The sequence below is a fragment of the Strix aluco genome, chromosome 8 (genome assembly GCF_031877795.1).
Source record: "Strix aluco isolate bStrAlu1 chromosome 8, bStrAlu1.hap1, whole genome shotgun sequence".
Lineage (NCBI taxonomy): Eukaryota > Metazoa > Chordata > Aves > Strigiformes > Strigidae > Strix > Strix aluco.
The window spans coordinates 31,646,877-31,674,542 of record NC_133938.1 but is presented as its reverse complement, the minus strand read 5'-3'; the positions used below and the strand labels follow the sequence as shown (position 1 = coordinate 31,674,542).

The following is a 27,666-nucleotide window of genomic DNA, read 5'->3' as shown; positions in this document are numbered from 1 at the left end:
ACGTTGATCCCAAGAGCATTGAGGCATTTGGCAGAGTCCCCAGGTCCTGCTTTGCTGACTTGCCCTGTGCTAAGAGATGATGCTGCCTTCTCCGGGGACTGACTTGCCGCCTGGTTTGTGCTACCCACAGCTGCAGCACATCGCTCCAATATTGGAGGAGTTAGGAGCATATTAGACAAACAATGGTCAGAAACAATTCAGGCACAGTTGATCTCGCCTTGGGATCAGGGGAGAGAGTAGAGGATTTGAAGACATCTCTTTCAGGTGAATCTGTGGGCAACCTTGTTAGGCTAGAGCTGGGAGCGAGCTGATGAGTTCAACCAAAAGACAACTTGGCCTGGCAGCAAAACCTCCACCCCAAAAAAATGTAAATACCAGGTTAAAGTTACGAGTTATTCAGTTAAACAGGCTCTGACAAGATGGTTCTGCTGGACCAAAGAGAGTTCATCACAGTCATGGCCACGTGGAGGCCAAGGGTTTGCAGGGGACACCTTGGACAGGAAGAAGAGACCTCCACCACCACAAGCCCTTGCAGGCAGAGCTGCACCAAGCAGCACCTGAACATCAGGAACAGATCACAGCACAGAAAAAAAAATCCTCATTAAATATCAAGCTGGCCTTGGCATCACAATCCTTAGTGTGGACACGCTTTCAAGAGCCCCTATAAATAGTGGAAGCCGCAGGCAGGGATGGTTAAGTGTGGTTAAGTGTGGTTTCAGCTGCTACGATTTTTTGAAACAAAAATCTGACAAGTTCAAGGAAGAAACACAAAATTACCCCGGTTTCAAACAGCTCAAGAGAGGAGTTCTTAAAGGGTGGTGCTGAAAAAGCCCCAACACTGCAATGTCGGAGCTTTCTCGAGAGCCCAGAGAAGGGCAGAAGGACTTTGATGGCCCCACCATGATCTAGGGCTATGTTGCACCTTGGGGAAAAAGAGATCTGCTGGGTTTCTCTGCCCCAAACAGAAAAGTATGTTGGAAATGCTGTGTATAATTTGTTATAGGCAACTTTGGTATATAAGAAGAGACCCGAGACAACATGTATCCTGGTCAGGTATGAACAGTGTTGCAGGAGGAAAGGCAAAGGCTCAAGCATGAGCTCCCATGGGGTCATCCGGATGGAGCTGGGTCTGAAAAGGGGCCCCAAGTCCCCTGGAGGAACGGAGTGGGTCCAGAGCACCTTTCAGTTTGGCATTGCTGACACAAAACTCGAGTCCGGAGCTGCAAACAGGTCCAGAGGGCTGCAGGAATGGATTTGTCCTTCTTGCCCTTGACTTCTCTCCTGGTTGTTACCTCCTATATTTTTTCCCAATTCACCTGAAAGTAGCTTTTTCTCCACTTTCCTTTTAGACAATGGAGCAGCTAGATCTGGAAAAAGTTAAAGAGTAATATTCATGGGAGGAAAAGTGTGAAGCTGCAGTCCCATGCCCAGGAGCAAAGGAAAAGTAGAGGGGAAGGAAACAAATGCTTCCCCACCTGTGCTTATCCATTTTTACCACCTGCCTCCATGGACAAAGCCTTCTTTTTGCAAGGTGGTGGGTCCAGCACACTGCTGGTAGCTCTGACCGAGGCACAGGCTGGAACCAAAGTCATGCATGGTCATGGGTGGCCATGGGCTCTTTCCAACCCCCTGTGAGACACTCCTAAACCCAACACATCCCAAAATGGGAAAGTCCCTGGCCGAGCGAATACTCCCTCCCATGCCCCAGTCCCCATCACTCAATGCTTCTTATTAGATGGGCACAGAGGAGCTGGGGACATCCCTGTCGGACACTTGTCCCCTGGGGAGAACAGGGCAGGGAGCTGTATTTCTGCCTGTATTTTCCCACCCCAGCAGTGGTACCCCACAGTGGTCTGGGGACCCGGACCACACCACTCAGCACATCCCCAGCATGAGGCCACCTGTCTCATGAGCATCGCCCTGTCCCCAGCCTGGCTCAAGGCACCCACAACAACGGCCGCCCTTGTCTCCCACAGCCAGTGCTCCGCACTGGATTTAACTGCTACATTGCTTTTAAAATGAGAAACCACAAAGAGCGGGTTGGAGACAAAGCAGCGGTGCTCTCCCCAGGCCCCAGTTCAAAGGGACACAGCCAGGGCTGGCCAGCACTGGCAGCCTCCTGCGGCTGCCATCCTCCAGCACAGCAGCACGGTGGGGGTGCCGCCAAGCCCAGCCTTTGATGATTTTCTCTTCCTGCTGTGAAGACTAATGACTTCAGAGAGAGCGTCCTGGCACGCACGGGGCTGCCTGCCGCAGATCCGGCTGTGGCACAGTGAGACGAGGGCAGGAAAAAAGAGATGCCAGTGCATGTGGGGCTTCTGGTTTTAGGGGTGTCTTGGCTTTCTGCACACTACCTCCAGCCATTCCTGGAAGTTCCCATCTGCACGTCAGAGACCCATGAGTGTTAAGGACCAGATGGAGTATCCCCCAAGGGTCACAGAGAGATGGGAACATTTGGGATACCCCACCAAATTGCTGCCAAAACATCAGAAAGATTTCCCTTTGCACTTCCAGGGGTGTAAAGCTGTGGAGCAGAGGGCAACTGATCTGTTCCCTCAGGCCATGGCATCAAAGCTTCTAATTTGCCCAATTTTCAACGGGGTGTCCCCATCCCGCAGATTCCCTCCTCCGCTGGGGACCACAGCCCAACCCTCTGATGTCTCACACACCCAAACCAAAAGCCCTATGAGGTGCAGGATGCCAAGGAGAGTGCCCGCAAGGGGAAGAGGAGCAGCCTCAATCTTCTCCAGGCTGTGTTTACTCTGAAACCTAGCAATGGTCTCTTCTACATCATCTCTGATTATTTCAAAGAATAGAAAACCTCACTTCCCACAGACCTGCTGCAGAGCCCAGCCATGTGCTGACCTTACAATTCACCAAGATGCCTCTAACTCTTTCACCCAAGAGGATTTGCCACATCCCTACTACGCTGCTGTTGAAGCCCAGCAGCTCGTGCAAGGACAGTCCAAGCTTGGGCATGGTGTGACAGGCACACTCACCCCTGGTTTGTTCCCCACTCATTCCGGATGCAGAGGTGCTTATGCACAGGGTCCTTCATGTAACCTTCGTAGCAGAGACACTCACCTATGGAGAGAGGAGGGGACATGAGGGACATGGAAGGGCAAGGCTTTCCAGGTACTTCCCTGCCGAACCCAGCCTGCAGCCACCCCGGGCACCCAGCAACTCCATTCTCACACGTGGATCAAGGCGAGAAAGCATCTTCCCACCAAACTTGGGTTGAGCAGGCAGAGGTGAGCTCCCAACCCACCCCAACTGCCTGACCACCTACCAGTCTCAGGGTCGCACTGATGCTCGCAGGGGTCAAGGAGGCGCCGGGCGCAGAGGTCCAGGGCCCAGGGCCCGCTGGAGTTTTGCTGGGAGAAGAGGACGACCTGCGCCGGGTTCAGCCAGTCACTGGCATCCAGCTGGCTCCCCTCCAGCAGGATGAACCGGCTCCCTGCCACCGAGAGGGCAGTCAGTGGTGATGACCTACTGCTGTCCCTTCCATCCCATGATGGTCCCCTGCATTCCATAATGGACTTCTACATCCTGTGATGGTCCCCTCCATCTTGTGATGATCCCGTCCATCCTCTCCATCCCAAGACAGTGGCCTTTGCCCCACAACAGCCCCCTCTGTTCCATAATGAATCCCTCTGTCCTGTGCTCATCCCATCTGCCCTATGATGGCCTCCTCCAACCCATGCCTGTCTCCTCTATCCCATGACAGCTCCCTCCATCCTGTGCCTGTCCCCTCCATCCCACAATGACCACCTCCATCCCATACCCATCCCCTCCAACCCATGCCTGTCCCCTCCATCCCACAATGGTCTTCTCGGTCCTGTGTCCATCCCCTCCATCCTGCACCCATCTCCTGTGTCCCGCACTGGCTGTGCATCTGTCCTCTCCATCATTCCCTCCTCCCCTCCATTACAGCTTACAGAATGGGGCAGTAGGGGGTGAGTAAAACTGTGAGGTGCTCACCGTCAGCGATGAGGTGCTCAGGGACATGGAGGGTGATCTTGACGACAAGGGGGCAGCTCATGTGGGATGAGCACACCAGGCTGATGACACAGCTCGTCACGCTGATGAGGGTCAGCGTGGTCTTGTTCACAGGACTCCGGGGGGACCCCACTGCAAAATGTGAAATCACAGTCAAACCTGAGACCTGGGAGACTCAGAAAGACCTTGGGGTGCAGCCAGGGGATCTTGGGGTGCAGAGACCCTGCCCAGCCCCCTGGAAATCCAGCATCAATCCAGTCAAGCAGAGTCACTTTGGATTTTCAAAAGCATAAAGCAGCCTTTGTCACAGGACACTCCCTCTCAGCTACTGCAGCTGGGGTCTCCCCAAGCCCCCGCAGCCTGGGCTCTCCCCCACCCCTGCACTGCATCATGCCAAGACCTTTGCAGCAGCAGGACTTTAAAGCAGAGCAGAGATATATTGAGGAGAAGAAAAGTAAATGCAATATCCCTTTTTTTCCCCTCCTCCTTCTTCTTGGCACTTCTCTCAGGTTAATTTTGTCATAACAACAGCCTCCTGGATGTCTTTGAAAAAGCACCAGAGAGCCCTAACTGCCCAGCACATGCAGGTCTTTGGCTTTTAATCTCTCAGCTGAAGAAGCTGAGCAGAAAAAGCTGGCTGGGGGCTGAGCTATCCCCTGCAGAGACAAAGCCTGAACCAGCCTCCCAGTACCCAGCACGGGCACTGGGAGTGAAGGACATGGCTCCCAGTTCCACCACTACCGAAAAAACAAGGCACCATCTAGCAAACAAGGCTCAGCAAGGGAAAACAGACACAAACTCTCCTCCATGGAGGAGAAAACCTCCCAAAGGGATGGTACAGGGCAGTGGAGTGAGGCTCCTGCCTGGGGACCAAGCCTGTCCCCATCCTCTGCTGCACATACAGCTCGTACGTGCACCAGAGCTCACGGGCCAGCCTTTGAAGCGTGTTACTCATTAATACACACCAGAGCCTGGCAGAAGCCTCCAGCAAAAAATCAGAATACATTTCATCCTCTGCTGAGAAACTCCACCGGAGAGCAGTGGCAGCCTGCTGCGAGAGCAGGGACCGGTGCCTGCCTACGGCAGCCCAGATCACCCCTGGGTTTCCATCTTTTGTAAATGGAAAGTCTCCGAACCCGGAGAGGCGACAGCAAACAAGGCAAGAGGGGTCACGGCTTGTCACCCACCTCTGCAGCCACACCCACCTCGGCTGCGCCTCCGGCTCCGTGACGGGTCCGTGTAGAAGGTCAGCTGGGGATCAGTGTCTGCCTCCGTCCCCGAGTCCCCCTCAGGGTTTAGAAACGCTGAGCCGGCTGCAGGGGACATCAAGTGTGGTCACAGCAGGGCTGGCACCATGCCACCCCAAGCTGCCACATCCTACATCACCCCTTCAGGGCAAGCCTTGCCTTGAAGACCAGGAGCCCTGTCTGCCGGGTGCAGCAGGGACAGCATCTTTTCCCCTTCCCATCACACAGATTCGTGCCCCTGCCATGGCTCCCATTACCTTGCAACTTTTCCCCATATCCGTGCCAGTATCATATAATATTTACTGTGGCTAACACCCTCTGCATCTTTGCAACCAACCAACCCAACATCATTTGCATCCTTGAAGACACCAATTTTTCTGCTTCCCCCCATCCAAACCCTCCTTTCCACGTTTCTTGCCCAATGTTGGCCCTGTTTCTCCATCCCAGAAGAGGGTGAGTTGCTGGATCATGGGTGGGTGAAAGCCCAGAGCACACCATCCACCCCAGGGACCCCCCTACCTCGCGCTTTGTTGTTGATGCGCTTGCGCTGGCTGCTGGAGGTGTGGGACAGCAGCGTGGCCTGCTGGTGGTTTGAGTCCACGGGGCTGGTGGCAATGATGTTGTCCTTGTACTTGTTCATCAGGGACAGCTTGGCGTTATCGCTCCCTGAGTGGGAAGAATTTAAGGCAAAATCTTTCAGGGATAAAGATTTAAAAAAAGGAGGGAGGTGAGAAAGAGAGAGATTTTTCCTTGGATCCATCTCCAGCATCTGCATGAGGCAACCAGGATGCCATGGCCAATGGGCCCAGCTGCCCTCAGTGCACTCTCATGAGCTCCTCAAAGCCTGATGGGGACCGGCACTTCCACCAAGCTAGCCAAAAGCTGAGATTTAACATTCAGCTTCTCAGGGTACTTCTGCATATCCACGTCTCTAAAGAAAACCCCTGGAGAGCTTTAGAAACCACACCATGGTCTTCCCAAACCATGTCTCAGTTGAGAATGCTCCAGTTGGATGGCTCAGCTGGTAATAAGGCCAACAAGCATGTGTGTTACAAGCCTCAGAGAATCCCTGCTGGTGATCAGAAGACAGTGTTAACTCTGAATCATACTGATGACAAGTATAATTTTGCTACTAAAAACCTCAGCTGAAGAAGACATGAGAAATCCTGTGATACAGAAGGGAATTTTGTGGGTCACCTTGGGGTAGCTTGAAGGGGACACCATTCTGGCTCTCCATCAGGCCACAGGAACCCTTCCCCTCAGAGCTCCACTCTGCATTGTCCTAGCCACGTTCCACTCAGCAGGGACTGCTCTCAACTGGATGCAAGGTCTCCCAGCAATGGAAGCACTTTCAGAGTGCCACCAACATCTCACATGCAACAAAAGCCCAGAGAAACAGGGAAAATGCTCAAGGGAAAACTTGTGTATGGAACAATGGAGAGAAGACGGGTTGGAAAGGACCCAGCTCAGCCCATGCCCCCTGTCCCATCCCCACCTGGCGTGAGGTCCATGCTGGCCTTCTCATTGCAGCCCTGCAGCGAGTCCAGGGTGCGGGTGACCTGGCTGGCGAAGTCTTCCCCACCGTTCATGCACTCGCGCTGGAGATGGTGCCGCAGGTCGGTGATGTCATACTCGTAGCCATCCAAGATGGGGGTCTCACGGATGCTGAGTGTCCCGCTGGAGTTGTGCCCCTGTACACGGGCATTGCGCAGGCTCTCCCGCCCGTGGCCCCCGATCAGCACCGAGGGGATGTAGTGGATCTCGTTGGCCGCCTCGGCGCTGGCACTCTTCTGGGGCTGCGGCACGCGGCGCCGCTTGCACCACCGCCGGCGGGTGTAGAGGATCATCACCAGGCAGAGGATGGAGAGCAACAGGGCGATCATCCCTCCCTGAAGGCACAAACACGAGCAGGGCTCAGCTGGGGACCAGGGCCAGCCACTCCCTGCCCAGGGATGCAGACACCCCAGGGATGCTCTGGAGTGGCCAAAGCAAAGGCAATGGTGAGAGGAGCCCGGTCACACCGACAAGAAGGTGCTGGCCCAGAGAGTGCCCAGCATTGGCCGAGCGCTCCCCCTGAAGCCTGCCTTGAGCTGGACCAGCTTTGAAGTCACTACCGAGGCATGAAAAAGCAGCATTTAAAGCAGAGCGTGTTTTGTTTCGCTCTCCTGTAACATGTCTTTGAAAGCAGAGATCAGATTTATTCCAGGCAAATGCTCCTACGGGCAACTATTTCTGACCCATTTCCAACCAGTTTCAGTGCTGTCACTCTCAATCTTGGGAGATTTTCCCAGGGCATCCTGCAGAAATTGCAGCACAGATTAAAGGAGATCAAGGCTCAAGACAGCCAGATGACTGAAGTGTTGTTTGAGGAATGCCTGGGGGGAAAAGACTGAATAAGCTCCTGTTCTGCAGGGATGGACCCCCGAAACTGCACCCAGCCCTGTCACCTCACCACCATCCCCAAGGCCAGCCTTCTGCAGAGACATCGTCACTGCACACAGATAGAGGCGGCAAGATGAAAGCCCAAGCTGGCCCTTTACACCCGGTCCGCCAATAATTTTTTTTAAATTATATTATTATTATTATTTTTATTTTTATTTTTAAAAAGCATGCAGAGCCAGCTAACAGCTTCATGTCCACCCACGGGTCTGGTCCTCCTCCTCTCTTCTACGTAATAGGTGATCTTGATAAAATAAAATAATAGTAATAATCTGCTCCATTAGGATAAAACATTAAGGGAATTATTAAATGAAAAGCGGGAGAGGCAGCTGGAAAAGGATCTTTAATGGTCATTACGGTTTAACACTCTTTCATTCCCAGGATAATGGAGCTGCAGTGCACCCTCCCAGTCTCCTTCCAAACTTTCTTTAAAAAAAAGAAAGAAAAAACAAAGAAACTTCAGTGATTAAGGACACAAGCAGTCCAGGATAGGAGGAGGGGCTGGCTGGCACACGGCATCTCTTTGGCCAGGAGCCTGCGTCTGGGAGGACGGGAAATCTCTCGCTGGGGCTGAAAATTGGCACTGGATTCATGCCTGGCCATGATCGTACTGAGTTTTTTAGTGGTAAAAATCAGGGCCCAGTTCTCTAACATGTTCAAATCCTTTTGAGATCCATAAATAAGTGGGGACTATCCCCATCCCCACCAGAGATGGGCTCCCATGTCATGGCTTTCCATCGCCCTGGGGAAGGGTCCATCTGCAGGTGAGGCAACAAGCAGGTGGGAGTAATAGCCGGGGCATTGCCGGCTTTCCTTTGCTGCCTTCCATACACACATTAAATCCCCCAAACACCAGGGAGCTCTGCCATACGCCTGTGCGGGTAAACAAGGGAGACCAAGTGGGAGCTCGAGTCAGGTGGACGCCTTTGTTTAGGACTGCAGCTATGGGTTCTCAAAAAAGACCTAATTGAAACTGAATTTCTTCTGCCCTGATAGTATGAGAGGTCAAACTATCCCTGGGGGAAAGTAGCCTGTGGCCACTTGAGATTTGAGGGGCTCCGAAGGGAGGATGAAAGCCAGCACTGGAGTCCCCTCCACTCACTGCTTGTTGGAGGGAGTCAGAGCACCACCTCAGACCCCCAGTTCCTCTTCACAGGAGCACAGAAACCCCGTTCTGCCTTCACCCCCCTGACCCGGCACTCGTACAATGGCTGCGAGAGGAGCCCTGTGCTGGACGGGCGCAGGAGGGCTTCTCACACGGTCCACGTGCGGACCGCTGTCACGATGGATACAGCCCCTCACTTACACTTCTTCTCTTGGCAACCACAGGGGAAAGAAAGAAATTCAGCCTTGAAAACTCCACGTGATCCCGACTCTTGGCACAAAAGCAAACGTCTATTTGTCAGGGTGTAAGGATGCCACTGGAGTGGAGCTGGGAGTGATGGGGAAGAAGGGGGGGAGGGAGGATTCAGTCTGTATTTACACATTTTGATATGAGAGCAATGAGTTGCAGACATCAGCTTGATAATAAGCCTTCTTTCAGGTACTCCTGTTTCGATCTTGGGATTCAGCGGTACCCAAAAAGACCAAGATCACAGTGGCAGAGCAGGGCCAGCCTCTCCCTCTCAGGAGCAGCTGGGAACAGACAATAAAAAAAAGATAACGGTGCAAAATGTTTGTGGGGGTGGCTTTGCCAGTGATTATTTTTTTTCCTCGAGACTAATCAAGCACAAATGATGGAGGAGAAACCTGGCCTGGGGCTGCAATCTGGAAGAACTATTGTCACTCTCATTAGGGTAGGCACCATTAAACAGCCTGTTTGCAGCCTCGGCAACACATTGTCTCTGGCTAATTATCTTCCAGGGGCACAAAAATTGTCGGATTCTTCAAATTTTTTCCAACGTAACAAAAAAACCCCTAACCAACAAATCACAGGTCCATGTCCAACACACAGATCTCTGTCTTGCCCTCCTCTCTCTGCCATCAAAACCTCATCCCTGCATACTGGGAGGGAGGAGGAGAGCTGTGCAGCCTCTGTGCATGGGATGCTCTTGCTTCCTGCACACTGTGAAACCGCGGCCACGGGGCTGCCACGCTGATAAAAGTGGCGGTGACAGTGCCCAGTGGCACCGTGACACCCACCACGCGCCAGAGCAGCGGGCGCCGGGCACCATCCATTGGGCAAAGGGCTCCTGACAAAGTTAATGTGAATTAGCCTCGGGTTAAGGGGGTTGAGAGCTTCAAAGCCCAGCAGCACCCCGGGGATAAAGGTACCCCTGCAAACATATTTGCAAAGCGATGCAAACTAAGGGAGAGGTTTAAAGCAGCCCGATGTTAAAGCATCCCGCATGCAGCATCGTTCGGAGAGGTGCCCGGAGCATCTTAACCAGCCCCTGAAGGTGGGCTCAGTTCCTCCTCTTAGGGCAGCTGAAGCCAGATGGGGAAAAACATGGCTTTTCAAAAGCCCCTATATATTCTACAGGCTTCTGGACACCTAAAGGGGGGACTGCCTTCCCATCACATACCATGACGGAGATATGAAGGATCCTCAGCTCCTCCTCTGCCGACTCGGTCTGGGGCTCGTCTGTGGGGTCAAAGCCGGGCAGATTGGGGGCCCCATCTTGGTGGTGGATGTGGAAGAGCAACGTGCCATTCTCCAGCCACTGCTGCCGCCAGCGCACCAGTGGGATGTCATCCGTGTTGCCTGAGATCTCTGCAAAAGCAAAGCCAGTCACATGGGAAGGTCACATGGAGGAGGGGAGTGATGGGTGACATTCGCCTCTTCCCAGAAAATGAGTGGAGGGACCAAGGGACACACACACCAGGCTCCCCGTGGTCACCTCCTGCCAGCACCAGAGCTGTCCCTACACAACCCACAGATCCTGTAGGCTGTCCCTACACAGCCTGAAAGGTTAAAGAGGAGTAAAATCATATTTCTGGGCAAAATACAGATGTGAGCCCCTCCAAAAATCCAGGTGTCATGCAGGGACAGACAGCATCTCCAGACCAGAGCCAGGGAGCCAGGCAGCATCCTTCCGGCCCTAATTTGGACGGGCTTCACCCACATGCTTCATGTTAAACACAGCTCCAGCCATGGGGAGCAGAGGACACAGGACAATGTCTCAGTGGCACTAATGAGGTCACTGGGACCACATCACAAATTATTGCAGATTTCCCATCCTTTCTGAATGGAGAAATGTGCGCATGACTGCGATCGCACCTGCGGCTTTGGCTCTGACTGAGGTGCATTCAGAGGTTTTCAGTCTTCAACCATTTTTTACAGCTCCCCACACAGGACTCAGCCCTGAGATCTGCAGACATACCTGCACCTTCTGCCCAAACACCCTGACTTTCCCTAAGTACCTTTAACCTCAGGGTTTGGGAGCAGGGGGACAGATGGACAGAGCTGGGCTGAGGAATGACAGCAGCAGAGGACACCCAAGAAGGAGGAGCAGCTGAGGATGGGGACACGACATGTGCTGCAATACACTAAATGCCAAATCAAACCAAATTCACCTGGCTGACTCCAAAATTTCAGGGACATAAAAGGGAGGGTGGCACCGGCACATCCCTAGGAGAGGTGGGCACTGTTTTAACCACCACCTCCATCTCAGACCAGATCACCTTGATCTCAGCCATCACCTAGAGCCTGCCATTCGCCTGTTAGTTATTTTTCCTGAAAACATAGGCTTTAATTGCATTTGTGAGAATGACCATTACAAACATGATGAGCTTCCCAGCGAGAGGCAGCTTTCCCTCCTGTCTCTGCCCCACGGGAAGGGTCCAGCCAGACCCGTCCACTTCATCCCATTTGTAGCCGTGCATTTTGATGGCAGTGGGAAAGAGCCCAGCTCGCTTTGCAAATTGTCATCTTTATTTTGCTTGTTTCATGCTGCCTTCAAATGAAAACTGGAATTCAATTACAGTGCCGAAAAACAACATTTTAAATTCACTGTTAATTAATTTCATTAGGCTGCCTTAAGTGAGCTAGCTACCGGGGGGGGGGGTGGGGGGGAATCTGCATCAGGAACTAGGTTCATCCTCCCAAACTGATTTGATTAATCAAAAGAAACATTAGCCGCAGTGAGCGAATTGGCAGATTGTTTCTGCTCAGCACGGGCCATATTTCTGGTAGTAATCAGTGCGCTTCGAGTGTCCCAAGCAGAGAGATGCTGAGATCTCCTCAATGCCACCGGGAAGCAAAACCTAAAGGAGTTAAAGCATCGAGGAAGCCAGAAGCACTTTTGAAATTCCCTCTAACTGCTGAGCTGCGTTTAGGAACACAGATCCCCTTTGAAAAGCCAGTCCTGGGAGCCGGGAGGGTTTGAAAAAGCAGATCTCCTCCTCTCCCACCTGGTCTTTATTCATGGGCTGAAAGGGGAAAACAGGCTTTCCTGCTTCCCCAACTCCCCACAGCTTCTCGACTTCAAATGAACAGGCTCAAATGGAAGAAAATATTCTCCCCGCACCTGCCTGCTAACGTGAAATTAGGAGTAATTAAGGCAAGAGCTTTTATGCACAACAGGAACTCAACGTACTGACATTTGGAAAAATGTAAATACCATCATTTGCTCCATTGTAAAGAGTGAAAATAATAGATACTAAGTATATGACATTGTGACATTTAGAAAGCTGGAGTTAAAGATGTTTTCCCCCTGATCTGACATATCATTGAAAAAGCAGCACCCTTCAGCTCATTAATATTTGAGGAGGACTCCTTGATGGAAGTTATTTAAATGATTAATAGATTATAGTAAATTTAAGCCTTGAAATAGGTTGTCATAATTTCAAATTTATTTAAACAGGCTTATTTTTAAAAAGAAAAATGTATTTCAATAAAAAATGGATTCTTGTTTTAAAAGAGCACAATCCAGCCACAGAGCCCGAGCACATTATCCTCTCCTACCAGGCATCACGAGACAACCCTGCGGCTGCATCACACACAAGTCAGAAGTGCTAGAAACAGAGGAAAACACCCCATAAATCAACTGCCATCACCCCAAACCATCAGGCTACAACCCCTCCATCACACCACAGGACAAGGCTGCTCCACCATCTCTGCTCCTGTCCTGGGCAGAGGTTCTTGAGGAAGCACCTGGATGAGTGAGCTTCAACTTTGGACCTCCTCCTCCTCTCCTCAAAGGTCTTAGCAACACACCAGCTGCCCCTGTCCCACTCCATTTCTACTTGAAAAAATTATACATATAAATGCTTTCCTGTGTCTGTGAAGTTCTCCTGGAGTTTGGTTCAAGCAAGACCAAGACAAAGACCAAGATCAAGACCAAGACCAAGCTCCCTCCCTAACACAGCATCTCTTTGCTCTCCTCTCCCAGTCCAATGCATTCCACTTTTATCTTTGTCTTGCTCTCCAAGCAGACATCTCGTCACCTGATGGGACATGCTACAGTGACCCACGGAGCCAACTGGGGCCATTTATCTGGATGCCATAGGGGCTCAGCTCTGCCATAGGGCTGGCAGGTGCCAACCCTGCAGGCCAGCTCATACCACAGGGCCAGGAAACCCTAGAGGAGTTGGCAAAGTGGGCAGAAAGCCAAAAAAAAAAAAAAAAGGTAGGGGGAAAGGATAATTTCAAGTTCAAAGTTTGAAAAATATTGATGATAGGCCTGGTCCCTGCATGGCTTTCATTAAGGACTTGGATATGAAGCCATTAGCACTAGTATTAACTTCTTGCACCTCTGTTAAAAAATAGCCTGCCTGAGTCAGGGGTTAATAACAGTAGGAGACCACTAATTAGGCTGTGCCGCGTTCACCTGGTATCAAATGTGGCACAGGTCCTTTATATCTACAGAAGCAGCAGCCTCCAAAGATCCCGGCTGATGCTTTCAACATAACGGCCGTGGCTGCTCCCCTCCCAGACCATCTGCGAGGGAAGGGAAGGAGGAAGGAAAGGTTGTAGAGAAGCACACTGAGGAGAGGACAAAAGTCTAGATGAAGTTGCTGGAGGTGGGTGGATTTATACCCGCGTCTTTATTGATCATCCCAAACAACCTCATCTCCTTAGGGACAGACATCCCATCCAAAGCAAACCCAGTCCTTCTGGAGGCAACACTTCTGCATCTCCCAATTCTGGGAGGCAACGCCCCCGTCGCAGACCACTTCTGCACCTGAGCTGGGGCAACCTCGAAACTGTGGCCCCCAAGCCCAATGCCAGCACAGACCCATTCCTGCACCCTCATCCTCCTGCCGAGACCTGGCACTGTGGCCCACAAAAAGAGCAACTCTCCTTAAAAACACACACCAGCATCTTGATGGAAAAAAAATACGGCAAAACAATTTTCCTTTCCATTTGGAAGCATTAATAGATTCCTCCGATTAGTCAAATGAACTCTGCCATAATGCCAGTCTCTGCAGACTCATTTCATTCAGCAGAGCGCAGGTTTTGACTTGGACTTATATTTCCTCGTTAACATTTAAACCTGGCTTATTTTCCATCCGGAATCTGACTGTGTTTTTATTTAAGTTTCCCATTAGCTAAGGCTTTTGCTCCGTGTGTAAACATCACACATCCTTTAAAGAGCTCTGATTCAGCTAAAGCGAGCCCTGGCCTTGCACTCCTCCGAGGGTCTCCAATGTCTGAAGTAACTCAGGAGACCTTCGCACCACGAGCCACTCACACTCTCTGTTGGGACCTCAGGCCTTGATTCCTATCAATTCAGATGTCAAAACGCATATCCTGACATTTAACTCGTTTTTACTTCCAAGATTTTAGTGACACATCTTTCATGGGATAATATTAATGTTTTAATGAGCCCGTTTTAAAAAATCACATTAATCACTGACTATCCATATTTTATTTGCATTTTTTCTCCTGCCTTCAATCTCAGGTAGGAAAATCAGCTCATTCTGTAGGTCATTCTGCCTTTTCAAGACAATCCAACTTTTCTATACCAGCAAACACAAACTTCATTTTATCTATTAGGAACCTGTTTCATGGGAGAGGGCACCTTGGGCAAAATTTCCAAAAGATCCGTAGACATGGGAGAAGCTAAAGGCTCAAGGAGAAGGCACCCGCTGTATCTGGAGCTACTCTCTGGCTAGGTCAGAAACATCACCCCATCACAACATCTGCACGTGGAGCTGGTACACGTGAAGCCATTAGCTGTCATAGTAAAGGTGCCTTTGTTTTTAGCAAGGTCATCAAGGACTTATATTTCAAAGCTGTAGCCATGCTTTACCCTTGAACTGGGATTTTTGTCCCGAATATGCCACAGCCCTAATTCATCCCTTTCTTTAACAACAAAACCCTCCATCACTCTGGGAATGACATTGTGCCGCACGGCCGTTTCCAGAGTGAAGGACACTGATTCATCATTAATGGGTCTGAGTCGACTGGGTTTGCTCTGCAGCTGCTGACCTTACAACGCGACGTGCCCCATTGCCTGGCTCTTCCCCGCAGACCCAAGGACGTGCCCAACTGCACCTGTGCGCCATCCCCTCTGAGGTTATTTTTCCACCGCGTTTGTCAATTTTGACCTAAAGCTGGGAAAAACAATGAGCAGACTGGGATATTCGCTGGTGTTTGATTTTCACTCCTGCTTTGTTAGTTTGGTCCCATCTGCTGTAACTGTGAACTACAGAGGAGATGTGGGAAGAGAGACAAATCCACCTCCTGGACCAACACTCGGGAGACATGGTCGTGTAAAAAAAACCCCAAAGCCCCACACCATGACAGTGAGCAAAAGCAAAATAAAGAGAATATGTGACTACAAGATGCAGGGTTGATATATAAACCCCAGAAAGGACTGCATCTGTAGTTGATATTCCAGCCTGAAATGCCATCACATCACCTCTTCCAGAGGGAAACCCAGGTCTCCACAGAAAGAGCCCAAATGATGGAGAAGCCCCCAGTCAGCCACGGAAAATTACTGCCCTGGCTAAATTGCCTCCCAGCAAATCGGTGAGATGGAAAGCACGAAACCCTCGGCGCAGATGGTACTCACCTACAAGCAGCGGAGGAGGACACCTGCTGAACCCCACCAACACAACAGCTATCGCTCAGAAAGGGTGAGCAACTGAAGAAGAAAAACTTGGCAGAGGAGACCCCAATCTCTTGAAAAAGTTCTTGTGCATCATGGAAATTACAGACCAGTAAATTCTACTTCTGCCCTGGACTGTTAGAGGAACCAGTAGGTGTGTGGGTAAATATGGGTCACCCAACACTGTAAGCCAGTAGATAAGGGTGATCCAGTTTGATGGACTCATTTCAAAGAGTTCTTGTCAAAATCCACCCTCAAAGTTTCCCAAAGTGCCAAAGTGGGGTTGGGATAAGAGGGAAAATCCTCTTGAAGCCCACCAGGCGTGGGAGGAGTAAGAGGTTAGTTTTCACAATGAAAGGAGGTTACCAAGAAGCCCCACAGAGATCATTGTCAGGACCTTGGCTGTTCATAAACGCTCTGGAAGAGGAGGCGAATGACAAAGTTGGTCACCAACGCTAAATTTAGTCTCCTCAAAGCTAAAGATGCGAAGTGCTGGAGGAAAGTGGGCAAGGAAGTGGGCAGGTGAAATTCAGCTTTGGTGAAAGCAAGCTGATCTTGAATCCTGCAAGCAGTATTCAGGTCAGCCATCTCGTAACGGAGGAGGCAAAGCTTGGAAGGTTCGGAGGAGGGGTACAAAGATGAGATGTTGCAAACGGCTTTGTGGAGAGAAGAAACCAACTGCGTTAGGACTCCTCAGCAAGGAAAACAAACAACAGAGCAGGGACATGATAAAAGCCTATAAAATCATGAAGCCAATGGAGCAGTGGGAAAGGCAATGATTATTCACTATTTCTCGCTTTGCAAGAATTAGGCTTGTAAAAACTAACAAAAGGCTCTCTTTCATCCACCATAAAGTATGAAAGCACTGAGAAAGGAACTGAATTCAGGGAAAATAGAGCCACCAGCAGCTATCGAGCCAGACAGCCCAGAGGCAAATCCCAACTCAAGAAATCCCTGCAGCACAGACCTCAGCAGTAGGGAAAGGACCACACTATATATGCTGCGTTTTTAACAATTTTTTCCCCAATTATCAGCTACTTGCCATGGCTGGAGATGCCAAGGGACCACAAACCCACTGCCCCCAATGCTGCATAGTTTCTTGGGGATGGAGGGTGGCTGCAAAGCCAGCTAGGTGCTATCCAGGCCACCCCTGAAGGATGCCACCCGCACCCACGTGTCCCTTCAGGAGCGTCTGAGAACCTCTGCTCCTCCAGACACTGCCTTGCTGGGGGAAGGAGACCCCAAGGCAGCTCCATCCCCTTGAGGTAGCCTCTCAATGCCCAGCCGGCAACTCCCCCTCTCCCCACTCCAACCCTCCATGCCGTCAGACCCTACAGACCCAAGACACCTGCCAAGATTACCTTCAGCTTTCCAAGCCAGCCAGCCATTTTCACAGGGAGGCAAAGGGCTATTTATATCCATCGTGGGCTGGCAGGGAAGGTAATGGCCGGCCACTGCAGCCCATCTGCCAGGCACTTAGTAAGACATTGGAGCATATCGTACAGGAGAGGTCAGGCAACGGCAGTGGTGGGACAGGTGGGGGAGGCGGGGGGATGCATTACAGCGATGACATGGACTTCACTTCAAGGGTAAACTTCAGCTCACTCCTGCAGACTAATTTGTTTAAGTGCTCGTTGCGCTGAGGCCAAGAGGTCGGGAAAATTAGATGTTATTTTGGTGTTCTCAAGCTCGGCACAGGAAACGAGCATGGCTGCTTGTTCCTCATCTCCTGGGGGGAGAGCCAGGATCTGCCAGTCTTCTGGGACATGGGAGGGATGAGGTGGTCCTCCCAGGGAGTGAAACAGGATCAAAATAACCCTGTCCACTCTCCTGCCAACAGCAGGGCCAAGACTTTTTCCAAGAGGTGGTCTTCCTCTTCCTCACACCTCCCCTGGAGGAACAGATGCTGGGTTTGGGGGCAGGACAAATCCTCACCAGTGGCCCCATACTGCAATGGAGAGGGCAGGCATAGGCTACTGCCGACTGCAGCCCAATGTCATAAACTCTTTGGTTCTTAGGAGTCCTCGCATGATTTCAAGCTCCATTTTCAAGTTTGTGGAGAGGCTTTGAAATAATGGGGAGAAGGAGAAAAAAAAGAAGGATGAAAGATGTAGAAGGGGAAAAAGTTAACTGTGCATCTTGAATTTATCACTTGTGGAAGAAGAGCTTGTCAAGAGGGCCAGAGACCAGCCAGTGCACGGTGATCAATGGGAGGACTTTTGGGTCTAGTCAAGCTTGTTTCAGATTTACAGGAACTGAATAGAGGCATAAATCTGTCGCCGCCTGACAAAAATGGAGGTAATTAAATCTGCAGGTGTATATAATTGTCATATTGATGATCTATATAAATCAGCGGAGCCAGCAGAGGCACAAAGCACCACGTTGAGCACGGAGCCTCCCTATGAGGAGCTGTTTGCCCACCTGCCTGGCCAGGGGACAGCGCTGGTGGGCACAGGACACAGCCCTGCAGACACCCCTCTCACCTGCACAGACTTGTCCATCACCGCAGCCACCACGACCCTCTCCTTCTCCAGATTGCACCCATGGGCAGCAAAAGCAGCAGGACCCCCCACCACTTTCAGTGGATGCAATTACCTGTGGCATCATCCTGGCTACTGCAAAATCTCCCGTGATATCAGGAGGATGAAGACGGGACCCCAGGTGTCGATATGCCTGACCAGGGATGCTGCGGGGGGCTCTTTGCAGCCACTTTGAAGCCCCAAGCCTGGGTGCAAGTGGGGCTCTGACTTGATCTTGTAGCAACTTTTTTTTTTTTTCATTTATTTTAACCTTTGTTATTTTGGGAACTTTGAAGACTAAGCTGCTCCAAGGCAGCTGCCTATGTAGGAAGGACATAAAGTGCAGAGCTGGGATTTGAAAGAGGGGGAGAAATAGGGAGGGAAAGAAACGGCGCTTCACAGCTGAGATCTACGACAGCTCCTTCACCATTTTGCCCAAATCCAAACAAACTCACCCTGGGAGGCACTCGGGGTTATTTTATCAGCAGCTACAGGAAATCTGGATGCAAAGCAAACACAGTGTCTTCCATTTATTTAACACCGCGACCCAGAGAAACCTCAAAGACCTTTGCAGACCTGCATCCCTTCTCCCACCGCTCAGTGGGACACCCCTCAGTCCCCAGGGTGGCTGCAGAGCATCCTTCCCAGCCACCGCAGCTCAGTCCCACTCCTGCTGCGTGTGTCAGCACCACAGGGACACATTTCTTTCCGCCATGCCGGGAGGGACAGGAACACAAAGGAAAGCTTACCCATCATCTTTGCCAGCCAAGCCCCCTCGCATGTGCCCACGGGCCAACCTCTCTTCCCAGGTCGAGTGTTACATACGTGCAGCAATTGGATAATTAAAAATTAAGCAAGAGCTTCTGCATTGCAGTCCAAATTATGTAACGCCGCTCTTCGGTTTCAGCACCCATCAGCTTTAATGCGATCACACGGCAGCACGGCCCTGCCTGTATTTACCTGCCTGGCTTTTCAGGCAGCGCTTGTACCATTGGTAGGGAAAAGGAAACTCCAATGTCATAACCACAAGCAGAAAGTTCCTGTGAGCTTTCATGGGAAAAAAAAAAAGGAGGAAAATCTGAATTTCTTAGTCCAGTGCTGAAATCTGAGATGGCCAGAAAAAAGGAGATGGAGCCAGGATGCTCCAGCCCAGCCAAGTGCCGAGGGTCCCCCCAGCCAGGACAGCACCCCTGTGATCATGACCGGGGGGTTTCCGAGTGAGGGGCTGCTGCTTCTTGCTCCTCCTGTGTCAAAGGGAAGCAGCATCCCGTTTTAGCAAATAAGCAGCATTTCTGTAAGCAAACAAAATTAAATCGAGGCAAGGAGTGAGCTGCATTCTTGGTATCTCAAAGAGCCCTGCCGGACTCTGAACACCAGGTAACTGCAAACTCCTGCATTTACAGCCACATCTTTGCTTTAACCCCACGGGCTCTGGCTGTTGCTGAGACCGGGGCTTGGTGAGCCAGCCTGACACCTTCTCCCTTCCTTGGCCAGAAACCCACGGAACACACAGCCATGGCCCCTGCAGTGCTATTCCCAGGACATGGATGCTGCCACCAGGTGTGAAATCAGCCATGAATTCCTGTGGCTATTAGCTCCAAAGGCCACTTCACTGGGCTCTGTGCATGGCGGCTTCAAGAAGCCACCAGGTATGGGGCGGCTCTCACCCATGGCGAGTGGCTCTGCCAGTACCCTCCATCACCACTCCTAACACCCCTTGGCTTTCATGTGGTCCCTCCAGTTATTTTCTACCACCTGCCATCGTGCCTCTCCTTGCCCCTCACGGTCCTTCCTTTCCTGTCCTCCCTCCATCACCCTGATGCTCTCCCGCTGCTGGCACGGCTGTGTTTCACACACATGCCGTCTTTCTTCCCACGGCACGTGAAAAGCTCTTTTTCCCCAGTGCTGAGCTTTAATTACAAGGAGGCCGGATCCAACCCAGGCTGACCACACCATCACCAACCCACAGGGAGATGTGCACCACATCCATCCCAGGAACCTCTGCATCCCTCACTCAGCCCTCAGCCCCAGCGCCTGTGGATACCCCTTCACCCCAATTTGTGCTGGCTGGCATGGGGGGACTGCAGGAGGATGCTTGGGGTGGGCAGGTTGAGGTTCAGTCCTCCAGCTGTTAGCCAGCCATGTGCCTTACTTGACAAGTAAGAAAAGGGGAAAACATGATAATAAAAAGCTGTGGAAGCCAGCCCAGGTCCAAGGTTGACTAAGCAGGCTCGAAGCATGCGATGTGCTCCCCTCCCCATCTCACAGGCGTTTCCACCACCCATGGAGGGGGCTGCGCTATTTCTCCTGCCCACCAGGTCTGAGCATGCCAGGAACGCCACGCACCCGGGAAGAGAGCAGCTCCTGCTGAAAAGCTAATAAAATTGGTTTGATTTTTCCCTGGAAGGATGTTTCAGGCACTGTCTTGCTTGCAGACGCTCAGACACGCATCCCAGCCTGGCTAAAGCTGAGCCTTAGCATGAGCTGGGATGAGACCCCTGCAGCTCTCATCTCACTGGTCTGCAGAGACGTTTCTAATGCCCCCCAAATTCCTGTGCCACATGTGTCATGTCTGCAAAGACAAACTCCCTGGTTTATCCCTTTAGCCAGCAGCTCCACAGCAGTGTGACAGCTCTCGAGTCCCATTGCTGCTCCTCTCCAGAGCTCTTCCTGAAGTGGCAAAAGCCAGAACCCAGCCGTTTCTGGCTGAGCAATACAGGAAATGTTGGGGAGATGCAGCTCTGGGATGGGAAAACAGCTCCGCACCAGCACGACCACCACCAGGAAAGCAGCACCAAGAGGAGCTTGGGGCCAGCCTGGGGCAGTGGCAGGCACAGCAGGCTCTCTGGTCCAAATCTGACATTTCCAGAAAATTTCCCAGCAGCTGTGGACACTGGGGACATCATTAGGGGAGAGGACAGGCTGAGAGCACCGCAGCAATTTAAAGTCTGTGCTGAGCCGGACTTAGCCCCCCTGGGACCCTGCAGCCATGGCTGCAAAGTAGACCCTGACAAGAAAATTCGGGAGCACGATGTCTCCTCTCCCAGGCATCTCCCCTCGCCCACCGAAGCCTATCTCTGCAGAAGCCTCCCTGCCACGACGCTGCCCTTCTCGGCAGGAGAAAGGGCACTACCTCCTGATGCCACACACGTAAAGACAAATCACCCCGACCTGCGCTGAGCTGCCCGTCCCCAGGCCAGAGCTGTGCCCTGTAGTTGTTTCTCATATCCTCACTCCTCTCTCAGTGCCCCTAACCCTTCGCTCGCACCAACTCCCCGCCCCCAAACCCTCCACCTAGGGAGCTAGGAAAGGGGATTTTTAAGCCTTAAACCACCTCTTCTAAAAAACCACCCTGATTCTTCCTCCATGGTGGAGAAAACCCATTACGGGAGGGCATTTGGTGGCTGCAGGGCAGCAGCACTGGGAAGTACTGGGAGCCCACGGGCCCAGGCAACTGGTTCCCAGCACCGTGCCCTCCCTCTCTTGCTCCCCTTGGGATGCTCAAATTAATTGCCATGTCTCCTGGAGCTTTTAGCTGGAACAAATAAAAGAAAAAGGGGGGGTGCCAAAACCCATAATAAGGTCTACAGTTCCTCTGAGCTACAAGGGCTGCTTTAAATTTCGGGTTTTTTTCTTTTTTTTTTTTTTTTATTTGAAGGAGGTTTCCATGGTAACTGTCTCCCATCACACAAGAGCCTGTCCCCAGGATATTTCGGGGTTGCTAATATCTGCTTTCCCAGGCAGCCACTCTGTTGTGACGGTGACATCGCGGCCGGGTTTTTTGGCAGGGGAGGAGGGTAGAGGTGCAGGAGAGAGGAACAGGAGGTGCTTCCTCAAAAACCAAGGTCAAGGTCCTGCCTGTACCCAGTTTCCCCTGCTCATCAGGCAGACCTCCATCCCAAGAGGCTCCAGCAGCCAGGCAATGGCTTTGCTTGGACCGCGGACCCAATTTGGGGAGCGCTCCCGGGTAAACACAGCCCTTGCTAGGACAAGCAGAAGTGCTGTGTCCCAGCAAGGGCATGGGCAAGGTCTCCTTAACATCTCCTGTCGCCGTCTCCAATCCTTCTCCAACTTCTTTCCTCCACCAGGTTAGTTTTCAGCTGGATCAGCTCCCCACGAAAGCAAAGCCAGATCTCTGCATCCTCCATAGCTGCTTGCTCTGCTATGCTCGTTAGTCATCCTAATTACTGAAATGCCTCAGAGCCAGCCAGGAAAGGGATGGTGCCTCCTCTTGCATCAGGGTTGCAGACCCCAAACTTCTGTGACCAATGTGCCACCACCAGCTAGAGGGTCCCTCAAGGATCCTTTACACCTCCTTCAATTATAAATGGTGAAAAAAGCCCCTTCCCAGCCCCTGCCCATTCCCCAGCAGATCTCAGGCTCTGCAGACAGGACACGGCAGAGGAGCCAGGCTCAGACCCCTGCCTGAGCCCATCACCAGCAAACGAGGCCCCGTAACAAAGCAAAGCATGGGGTCAGTTTAGACCATATCCCAGACCAGACCACAAAGAGCCCAGCACCAGTGCCGCGGGGTGAGCATCCATCCCGAGCATCCCCCAGCTGCAGGGCAGCAAAATGGGATCAGAAATACCAACACGGCACACGGGAGCAGAGGATGCTCTCCTCCAGGCACTTTCTCAGCGTTAAGCTGTAGCGGGGCAGCCAGAACCTGACAATCAAAAATCTTCCCTTATCTAGACAAATCCCCCAGCCTCCAGAGCACTGCTGCTTGGGGTGAGCCGCTGGCCACAGCCAGGCTAGCTGCAGAGAAGCCAGAGCTTGGCAATTTGCAAGTAAAAAGACAACCAGTCTTAAATGACAGAGCCATCACCATCCAGAAGCTGCCTTAATCCCACCAGGCAAAAATGCCTTCATTTGAAGGGCCGCTCTGCAGCAAGACTCCAAGAGAGATGATTTCAGAGCCTCCATTTAGCTGGCTAAGCAACCATTAAAAAAAAAATTTAAATAAATAAAATAAAATAAAAAAAATAAAATAAAATAAAATAAAATAAAATAAAATAAAATAAAATAAAATAAAATAAAATAAAATAAAATAAAATAAAATAAAATAAAATAAAATAAAATAAAATAAAATAAAAATAAAATAGTAGAAAATGGGATGTGGCCCAGGAGCAAATGGGCATGGGGAGAGAAGGGCAGAGGTGAGATAGCAGCATCAGGGAGGCATGCAGCTGCCTGAGGGTCCCCTCCACCGCTGGGACTAGAGCCAGTTGCAGGGGGTAAAACATGCGTGCAGAGCTTTGGGGGTCTCTGAGGAGTGTCCGTGCACTGGGACAGGTCTCAGGGTGGAAATGGGAGTGAGCCTGAGCATCTCTGCCAGGATGCGGTCTGAGAAATTAAGGCTGGGAGTGATTAAAAGGAGCTGGGAGCATCACTCGGTACGTCCAGCCAAAGCAGGGGGCCAGGTCCCCTGCAGCCCCCTCGGCTGAACGTCAGTCCCCTGCCTGCCCTGCCAGGCACTGCCAGACCCTGGTACCCACCACTGAAACGCCAAGCAGCCCCACGGCCTGCTCCCCCCGTCGCTTTCTGGGTCAGTGAGATCCCCTCCCAGCCCCGCTGCCGCTGGAGCCAGCTGGATGCGCAGTTGCTGTGGCAACGGGTTCCCAGAGACGAAATCCCTATTTCTTATTTTTTTTTTCCCTTGGTTAAGAAAAAATATACAGAGGCCCTCTACATCCGCCGTGGCATTGAAACCTCCGATCCCAGTAAGAGAGAGGATTGACAATGGGCACAGCATGGGGACAAGGTGTCCTGAGCTTCAGTCACGCCTGGTTTGGCCATGGGGAACCCTGTGCTCCTCTCAGGGATGCTGCCCACCTTCCTGCAGCATTTTCCACCCCAGCTGCTGGGTTTTAAGGACTGCCCCTGCTCGTAGCTGAGGCGGGTGCTGGGCTCCACCTCCCGGAGGAGGGTGTGTGACCAGGCATGGGGGTGCCCTCAGTGCTTCCCTGGCTCTGAGCAGGTCACCTTGTCCATTCTGGCCCCATCCTTCAGCTGGAAAAGGGTGTGGAGAGGTCAGGTTTACATTGCATGGCCAAGAGCAAGGGCAGGAGCAGGGTCCCACCAGCGGTTTGCACCCAAGCCCTGTTAGATGAGCCTGTCCTGTCCCACCAGTTGCTCCAGGACAGGTCCAGGGCAGGATATATCCCCTCGACAGGTCCCCCTCTGCTTTGCTGAAAGCTCTGCAAGCCCCCAGACCTTGGCGGCACCCTTTGGGGCATGCTGGCCTCTGCTGCCAGCACCCAAGAGGACACCTCCAGTGAGAAAAGCAACCACCAGAGCATCAGAGGGGGAAGGAGATGCAGCAGCACTGAGGTCTTAGCAATGGGCTGGGTTTGATGAAGAAAAAAGGGGGAGGCAAGTGATGAGGAGGGAAGCATCTCACAGCACAGACTGGGCAGCTGGCAGTGCTCTGGGTGCTACGGACAACGTCCCACCACCAGCACCAACCACTCCAGGAGAGCATAGGAAGAAGAAGGCACCCCTGGATTTGTGGGAAGTGTAAACCCCAAAGGATCCATCTCAAATTCACCCCACGGTGATGGGAAGTGGGGTTAGGATCCCGGCCAGGCGATCAGCTGCTGGCAGCAGAAGGGATTTAAGCGCAACCCACTGCCAGGGTGGGTTTTGCCAGCAGGCAGGAGGGCTGCCGAGATGGAGTGTTTTGGGGTCCCTTCCCCACCGCAGGTCGTGGCATGGGTGCGTTGGGACCCCCCTCGGCGAAGCACCTGGCTGCCCTCCAAGCCGCCCAGCGGGGAGATGTCGGCAGCCGCCCCCTCGGCCGGGCACGCGGGAGCATAGATCATACCACCAGGTTTCAGTGCATGCGACAGTGTCCAGGATCAAAGCCAAGTTCAATTAATGGCTCACAATCTTATTAGAGAAATTATTTCAGGATCTTGAGTAAAAGTCCGATATATCCACTCCATTCCATTAGTCAGGCTCATTTAGTAATTCAATCAATCTAAGCAAGGCAATTGAGCTCCTCTGGTATAATTTAACTCAGTTATTCTCTAGGTACTTAAGAATTTCTTAATATTTGCTCCATTATTTTGCCATTACACCTATTTCCAGGTGCAAGGTTCGCACTGGAACGATGCTGTGGGTCCCACGGTGGGACCAGCCCCACTGCAGCCCTCTGCCATGCCTCAGCTTCATGGGCTGGGGACACGTGACAGGGAAGGGGAGCTCCAGTAGTGATATGGGGTGCCCTTGACTCCCTTGGAAATGAAGTTGAGCTGGGGACTAGTATTGCCACACCCTGAGCCCCCCTTTCCCACCACAGACAGCTGGGACCAAAGACCTGTCCTTTGGGACCCACCACCAGCGCCCAGACCTGGGTGAGAGAAGCAGGGCCAAGCAACCCCCAACCAAAACCCAGTGGGATGCTCTTCCCATTTGACATGGAAGTGGGGAAAAAAAAGGTATAAGACAACCCTGCAGCCTCTTGGCTCCTGCTTCCCTCCTTCAGGGCCATTTAGGAGCCGGGAGTGAGGGTAGGTGGCAGGGGGACCACCTCTCGCAGTCTGCAGCGGCGGGCAGACATGCAGGACGTGGATGAGAGCCGACGGGTGTCACATCTCACCACTTTCCCACAGAGCCTGGAAGAAGAGCTGGGGTGGGCAGGTGTGCCGGCAGCCCGTCATCCCGATTAGTGGCAGCCTGCACCCCCACGGCAGTCTGTCTCACATCCCCATGACCCTCCATGCCATCCCGTTATTAACCCAGGGAAGTCATGGTCAGAGCATCCACCAGCACAGCCAAGAGCTTAGCTGAGATTTTAAAAAAAAAAAATTATTAGATATTTCGGGGAGATATTCAAGAGCAGTTAAATATGCCCAACTCATCGGTGCCTTTGAAAAATCTCACCCCTCTAAAAAATTAGAATTGATTTTGTATTTAAAAAGGAATCTATTTAATTTAAAAGTAAGATAATTTGAAATCATGACAGCTTGTATTAAGACCGGAGTTTATGATAATCTATTAAAGTCATTGAAGTTAAGAACCTTCTCCCATCCTCTGCTGCCAAGGCTCCCATGAGGACGATGGGGAGCGGGGGAAGTTGGGGGGTGAGAGGCTGTGCTGCCCCCGTTTTAAGGCACAGCAGCTGGGCTGGAAACCAGCGAGGCAGAAAAAACTCCTTCAGCTCCTCCACACTCAGAGCAAAAAAAAAAAAACAGGACATGACAATCCATCCAGTATTTTAAGATCTTGAATTATCCAGCGTCCCGAAAGCACGGGTTAGACCCATCAGCTCTGCTTTCTCATTCCCTGAGTCCATTTTATGCACAAAACTGCATTTCAAGACTTCACTTCTCAAATATCTAGTGCGTTACTTGGGCGAAGGAGTCAAAGATGCCATCTTTCGCGCGTTTTTTAATTGCATCTCAAATCTCCGCCAAGCCTGAGGGGCCGTGGGAAGCCAGGATGCTAATAAATACCCTGCTCACCGGTTTGTAACCTGTGAAGGATGGGGCCCAAAAAAATTAGCAACCCACAGGAGTGTGAATCCAGTTAATGACATATCAAATGCGGCTGGATGCTGCAAACCAAGCAGCGAGGAAGAAGGGGGTGTGAAGGTTAGCGGACAGGGAATATTGAGCTGCTAATTAGCATTTCTTAATGGACAGTGACCAGCAACACTCGGCCTCTCTTCAGGAAAAAATACAACTAATGCAACAAACACAAAATGAGATGAAAGGCGACCATCTCAAATGGAGGTTTCCTTGATTTAAAGCAGGATGAAACCGGGTGATTTTAAATGCAGGCAGCCTGGCGCGCACCAGCGAGCAGCCCCATCCCTGCTCCCACGCCCTGGCTGCTTCCCGAAAATTCAGGAGGTGGGAAAAAACCCTGCAGCAAAACGGGGGGATGGTGCCGGAGTCCCTTTGAGGACATGCATATAACACACAGTCGTGTGGGTTTTTATGGGTACGAGCACAAAAGGCGATGCACGTGGGGACTGCGTGCGCCGAGCTGCTCCTGAGCAAACACGGGCAGCGACGCAGCACATGCACGAGAAGGTGGCCGGCGCAATTAAAACATGCTCTGTTCGTTAGTGAAGGGAGCTACGAAGAAGCTGAAAGCCCTGTCCAAGTGCCTCCCCTCGCCATAAACCAGGGGTAATAATCCCAAAAACTACCCCTCTGCTTTCAGAGGAACGTGGGAGCAGCCTCGGGGTTCCCAGGTTTGGGAGGGCTGAGCACCGACACACTTGACTCATCCAGGTCTGGCACTGGGATGGCCACAAGGGGGGATGAGACCCAAAAAATGGTGTATGCAGAGCAGGCAACAAGCAATGCCTCACCCTCTCAGGTAAAGATAAATATAAAGCTAAAGCCATGGGGCAGCAGGTCAAGGCAAGCCAAAGCAAGTGTGTCCCCCAGCCCCCTGGCTGAGCCCCCTGCAGCTCACCACCACCCGCAGCGGGGAGAAGCAAACACA

The 27,666-nt window shown here is 51.8% G+C and overlaps 1 protein-coding gene across 2 annotated transcripts in view; it reads right to left on the bottom strand.

The window, feature by feature from the left end:
- Positions 1 to 27,666, bottom strand: part of ASTN1 (astrotactin 1) — a 57,142-nt gene that overhangs the window by 25,634 nt on the left and 3,842 nt on the right. For both annotated transcript variants that reach the window (XM_074833028.1, XM_074833029.1), the window contains exons 2-8: positions 10,211 to 10,398; positions 6,742 to 7,135; positions 5,766 to 5,912; positions 5,205 to 5,312; positions 3,982 to 4,131; positions 3,290 to 3,457; positions 3,000 to 3,084 (exon numbers count right to left, since the gene is read on the bottom strand). In XM_074833028.1, the coding sequence (XP_074689129.1) occupies positions 3,000 to 3,084; positions 3,290 to 3,457; positions 3,982 to 4,131; positions 5,205 to 5,312; positions 5,766 to 5,912; positions 6,742 to 7,135; positions 10,211 to 10,398 (1,240 nt within the window). The remainder of the gene's footprint in view (positions 1 to 2,999; positions 3,085 to 3,289; positions 3,458 to 3,981; positions 4,132 to 5,204; positions 5,313 to 5,765; positions 5,913 to 6,741; positions 7,136 to 10,210; positions 10,399 to 27,666) is intronic.